Source organism: Sinocyclocheilus rhinocerous, unplaced genomic scaffold (assembly GCF_001515625.1).
Source record: "Sinocyclocheilus rhinocerous isolate Xijiao unplaced genomic scaffold, SAMN03320098_v1.1 scaffold647, whole genome shotgun sequence".
Classification (NCBI taxonomy): domain Eukaryota; kingdom Metazoa; phylum Chordata; class Actinopteri; order Cypriniformes; family Cyprinidae; genus Sinocyclocheilus; species Sinocyclocheilus rhinocerous.
The window spans coordinates 140,946-146,714 of NW_015632746.1; the positions used below are offsets into that span (position 1 = coordinate 140,946).

The 5,769-nt window shown below is 40.5% G+C and overlaps 1 protein-coding gene across 1 annotated transcript; it reads right to left on the minus strand.

The window, feature by feature from the left end:
• Window positions 1–296: 296 nt before the first annotated feature.
• LOC107743044 (forkhead box protein J1-A) lies at window positions 297–5,221 on the minus strand. Its single transcript, XM_074560194.1, is given in 4 exon segments — window positions 297–1,247; window positions 1,249–1,625; window positions 3,813–4,399; window positions 5,183–5,221. Coding segments are annotated over 3 exon segments (1,407 nt in total). The 5' UTR covers window positions 4,380–4,399; window positions 5,183–5,221; the 3' UTR covers window positions 297–784.
• Window positions 5,222–5,769: the final 548 nt, after the last annotated feature.

A 5,769-nucleotide genomic window follows, 5' to 3' on the forward strand; every position in this document is an offset into this window, starting at 1 on the left:
GGTCTTGGAGCCTCCACCAATGAGCTGATGATATAAATCAGGTGGGGCATCCAAAATGTGTAGCCCTGGGGTCTGATCTCCTTCTGAGATCAACTTCTTAAATTCACTCTTGAAAATAAAGGAACCTTTCGCAATGCAGAAGAACCACTTTTGGTTCCCCAAAGATCCTTTCAGTGAACAGTTCTTAAGAACATTTTGAACAATGGAAAGATTCCATGGACGTTAAAGGTTCTTTATGGAAGCAGGAATGCCAATTAAGAACCTTTTTATTTTTAGAAGTGTTCACTGTTGTTTGCAGTCGCAAGGAAGGCTGCATAATGCACAATTTCATTTGCACAGTTGATTTAAAGTTCTGCTTAAAGAGTTTGTTTGAATATGATATAATATGTCTAACATATTTGACTTCATCCATAAGGTGTCTCAACTATTCAGTTCTGCTATGTAAAGTTGAATTGTAAACAACAAACTTGCATCTCTCTTTTTTTTCTTTTTTTGTCTACCTCCATACATGTTCAGTCACCGAATCCCATGTTCCAAGCATTTGATAGGGACTCGCTAAGGATCTTGATTAGATTAGCTGCAATGCAGGTAGATAACATGTCAAATACAAAAACATAATCATAAAAATCAGTAGTAGAAATAGATACGCTTTTAAAAATACATCTTCACGTGGGCTTCATGGAATCCAGCATGAAATCTTTGGGGGTAAACAGTCCAAACCCTCTTTGTTCGTTGACTTGTTTGTGTCCAAAGGCCTGAATCTCAAGTGTCACTGATGACCTCTTCAAAGGAGAGACTCGATCTTACTGCTTAAGTCTCCTCCGAGAGAGTCTCCCAGGTCAAAGAGTTGATCGATGTTGACCGTTGAGCTACAGAGGAAGTCGGGACGGTTGCCCTCTTCCACCTCCGACCAGGGACTCTGGAGAAATGCAGTGGCCAGGAAGGTTTCCTCATCAAAGTCTGCTTCGCTGCTCCTCTGAGTTTCCATCAACACATGGTTCTCAACGACGCCTCCAGGAAGTTCGAGGGGGCTGATATGGGTGCCTCTAACCATCAAGTCCTCGTCTTGTGGTATAGGGCTCAACGGACCCCCTTCGTTCAAGCTTAACTCTCCATTCAGGGCCGAGTCTAGCAGGGCGTCCCAGTCAAAGTTGCCCTTCAGGGAGCTTAAGTCCTCCTGCTCATCCATGGCCAGCAGTGGGGAGCTTGAACGTCGTGGAGCTTTGCTCCCACCAGTCCTGTGGGTGTTTCCTCTTGCTGCCCTTCCCTGAGACCCAACAATTCAACATGGTGGCTTCAGCCAAACGAGGGTCCCAGTTCTGATCGGCTCCCGTGGCTTCCTCGAACTCTTTCAGGAGCTGCTGGGACTCGGGACTCACGCAAAGGTTTCTGGCCATCCCTGCGGTGGCTGCAGCTTGTCCAGCGTGAGAGTTCATCCTGAGGCGGTTCTGAAGAGCTGGGTTGATCTGCACAGGGGGCATCCTGCTCTTCTTGTAGGCACCGTTGAGGAGACGTTCTGCATACTGGGGGTCGATCTTCCAGAACCCACCTTTGCCTGGCTCATCCTTTTGCCTCGGGACTTTTATAAAGCATTTGTTCAGTGACAGATTGTGGCGGATGGAGTTCTGCAATGACGAAGGAGAAAATCCATGATAATATGTATTAATCTCCAGTCTAATCTATATTTCAATTGTGTATTGGAATTTGGCTTTATTATGATGCACTTAAACATATGGAAGTCATGCATTAAAGACCCTGTGAAATAGCTTGAGTGCAGGTTTTTTTTCTTATGTGGATGTATTTCTTATTGAAAAAAGAACTTTGGGCAAGACATATCATAGGGATTGATTACTTTTGGCTTTAATTTTCAGGTAACTCTTTAGTATATGGACCAACACTCAATATTAACCTGTTGCTTATTAGCATGCTTATTATTAAAATATTGACTGTTTATTAGTACATATAAAGCACATATTCTGCATGACCATATTCTTCATCCCTAATCTTACCCATTATCTAAACTTAACAACTACATTACTAACTATTAATACGCAGCAAATTAGGAGTTTATTGAGGCAAAAGTCATAGTAGAACTGAACCTTAAAATAAAGCGTAACCAGTTTTCACATCCTTTAACCATGACATGTAACACTTTACAGGAAGGTTTAATACTTATGAATAATACTTTAACTGCATTAAGTAAGCTAAGTTAACATTAATTTCTACATACATTTTTAGCTTTTCGACATTCTGTATAAATTGAGTTCTATTAAAGTTGTAGTCACATTTACTCGACAAATGGGCAAAATCCATTCTATTCCATTCATTTCAATAGAAATCTGCAGAATTGGGAATTTAACATTGGGTTTAAGTTTTTCATGCCAATTTGCTGCATTGACCAACAGAAAGCTGTTTTAAAGTGACTTCTGTCTGAACTTTAAAGGGGTCATATGATGCTATTTTAAAGATCATTATTTTGTGTATTTGGTGTAACAGAATATGTTGACATGCTTTAATGTTCAAAAAACACATTCTTTTTCAAATACTGTACATTATTGTAGGTCCTCTATGCCCCGCCTCTCTCAAACACATCGTTTTCAACAAAGCCCCCTCCTTTGACAAGCACAGTAGGCGTGGTTGACTCTTAACTTTTATAAAGAATATCTCTTTGGATTTGAGACTTTAGTCTTTGCAACTTTACAGATCTTCTTTATGCACCAAGAGCTTGTAACACTCCAACGAGAAAGGAAAAATTTAAGTCGCATCATATGACCCCTTTAAATTGCGACGCTATTTTTAAATTGATATGAATAAAATGAATACATTCTGTAAAATGCGCTATTTATAATGCATCATGCATTAACTAATGTTAACAAATTGAAGCTTATCTGCTATTGTTGATCAAAAGTAGGAGGTATTATTGAGAGGGACGTTCTCATTATAAACAGCATTTGATTGGACAAAATTTAGATATGCAAGTAAGTTCAAAATGCATCGTCAATATTTGTGGCCATTTCCTAGAAGAGGAAGATTGTATCATTTAAAAGTCTATATCTCAATATATTAATAGACTAAATGGTAATTTTGTCAACTTTCAGTAGTATGCTAGACCACAAAGCTAACAAACGTAGAGTCTTTAAAGGCCTCCACTGGCATGCCAACCAACCACCACAAGCTAATTACATTTAAATGAAGCACTGACCTCCTAACCCTAGTTAAACATTGTTTTGAGTTTAAATATCTAAAAACTGAGCGAATGTCTACGTTTTCGTCAGAGAAAACAGGTTATGGCTAAGTGGTTAATTAATAATTCACCAAACCATCTAAACCTTTTTTTAGAAATCCCCCTTTTTTTTGTAAATATCTAACTTATGAGCTCATTCTTCCTCCTCGCCTCACTTTGAAAAGCAGTTTAAATTATAAACATGTCTAAAGGAGACAAAAGCAGACCAATGTAACTGTTTTACACTACACATTACTGCACACTTCTGCTGCGATTCTTAAAGCACATGTCATTAGTCGAACAACTAAGCTGGAAAAGCTCTTACTCTGTTTGGTATAGTCATCCAAAAACTCAAAATATCAAGCCTCTAAATAAAAACAGGCTTCTGAAAGGTTTCTGTTGGCCTCTCTCCAATACACAATCCACTTCAGCAGGTGCTAAGAAGCCTTTCTCTCACTCCATTCTGCTCAAACAATAGCAAAATACCCTTTGCCAGATATGCAAATGAGCCATCTATTAAGAGCAACTTTTAAGCGCAAATGAATGTAAGGCATTAAAAAAGTTGTTAAGTTCGACTGGAGCATCTTACCTGCCAAGTGGGGTCTGCGTGGCGGAAGTAGCAGAAGTTGTCTGTGATCCAATTATAGATGCATGAGAGAGTGATTTTGGTTTTCTTACTGGCCTGCATGGCCATGCAGATGAGAGTTGCATATGAGTACGGCGGCTTGATATGAGGGTTGGTCTTATAATCGACTTCATCCGGACAGTGTCCGTGAGCAACCAGGCTGGGAAGAGCCGACAAGCAAGGCGTCCTGCAGAAAGACGCCGCCGTGGGTTTGCCTGGGGTCAGCGGCATACCTATGGACGCCGGATCTCCTGCTAAAGGAGACGAGGGCGCATCCGAGCCGACTTGGCTCCTAAAGAAGTGGCTGTGGTGATGGCTGGATTGGGAGGCGCTGGTGTTGAGAATGGAGAACTCCTGCAGCCACTGGAGGCTGGTGAGGCTGTCGTCTAAATTGTCGGAGCTGCAGCTGCTGCTGTTGCAGTCGACTGAGCTCCGGTCCAGCTGCTCGGCCTGAGCGGCGGCCGTGACCACCTCCTCCTCCAGCCCCACCGAGCCCTCCGGCCAGGGGTCCGTGTAACTCATGGAGAGCATGGTCCCGTACCAGCCAGATCCTGAGGAGGAGACATAAAGTTTGAGCGCAGGCAAGTTTGAAAGTCATGTGGCTTTATTTGGATTCTCCAGCTTATAGAGGTCATAGACGTTTCCTGAAACTTCACAGGTCGAGCTTTACAACAGCTCATAACTGGCGTCTGTGAGCACACAATAGAGCAGATCCCAAACCAACAACATTCCTCAGCACGGCAGGTGCACCAGGATTCACGGAAGCCCACAAAATACTGCCTTGCCTTCAATATTCAGATGTTTACACTGCAGAACCAGGTGATCTATAAGAACTAAAGAGCTATTTCTTGATTTACCTATAAAAGTAAGTTTGAATGAATATATTTAGGTTGATTAAGTGACATTAAATAACATCTCGACTTGAATAAAACCAGTTAACGTAATCTTTCCATTTTTAAGCCGTTTTTTTTTTGTCAGTGTAGTTTAACAAAATGTAATAAATTATTATTAGACTATTATAAAGTAAGCTTACTTCATTTTCTTTTTAGTTCTACAACTGTATTATTATTATTATTATAATAAAGTGAGCTTACTTCGTTTTCTTTTTAGTTCTACAACTTTATTATTGTCATCATCATCATCATTATTATTACATAAAAATAAGTAATTTTATCACGCTAGTAACTAGACCAAAGTATACATTTAATGTATACAACTGACTTGTATACAACTTAACTGACTCAACAACTGATTTATTTTCATATAAACACATTTTTGAAATGATAATACGTACGTCAGGTCTATTCCAAAAAGCACAACTTGGACCAACTCACCTGTCTTTACTGATAGGAGGCTTGAATGGCAGGGAAATAGCATCCGATAACACAAGAGCTGTTTTCAGAGAAGAGCAGCACAGACTTTATCGGATGAAGGCGCAATAGCCTCCAGTCGTGAGACTCCGGGAGAGTGTGTCTCTGCGCTCTCGGTTCGAGGTCTGCGGGGCAGCAGGGGCTCAGTTTAATACCTGCCGCAGGACGTTTGTCCGTCACCCTAGCAACGCGACACCCCCCTTGTAAACAGCTTCCCGTTCTTCTATTGGCTGGGCGGTTGTTATGGTGACTGGGCTTTTAATCGCGAGCGCACAGGTTTGTGCTTTACGCACGTCCGTTTCTCGTCTGACTGGCAAAAAAAAAACTATATTTTACAAACAAGAGACGAGAAACACACATTATGTTGTAAATAATTAAATTATATAGTTCCTTGAATGAAACAATCAACAGAAAACAATGGTAAACGCACATTCCCGGTACCTGTATACTTTTGAACTCAGCACGCAGAATGGTTTTGGTATTTGTGCAATCATTTATTATATATTTTTTTTCCATTTTCATTGAAAATAGCCTATTAATACAAATTAAAT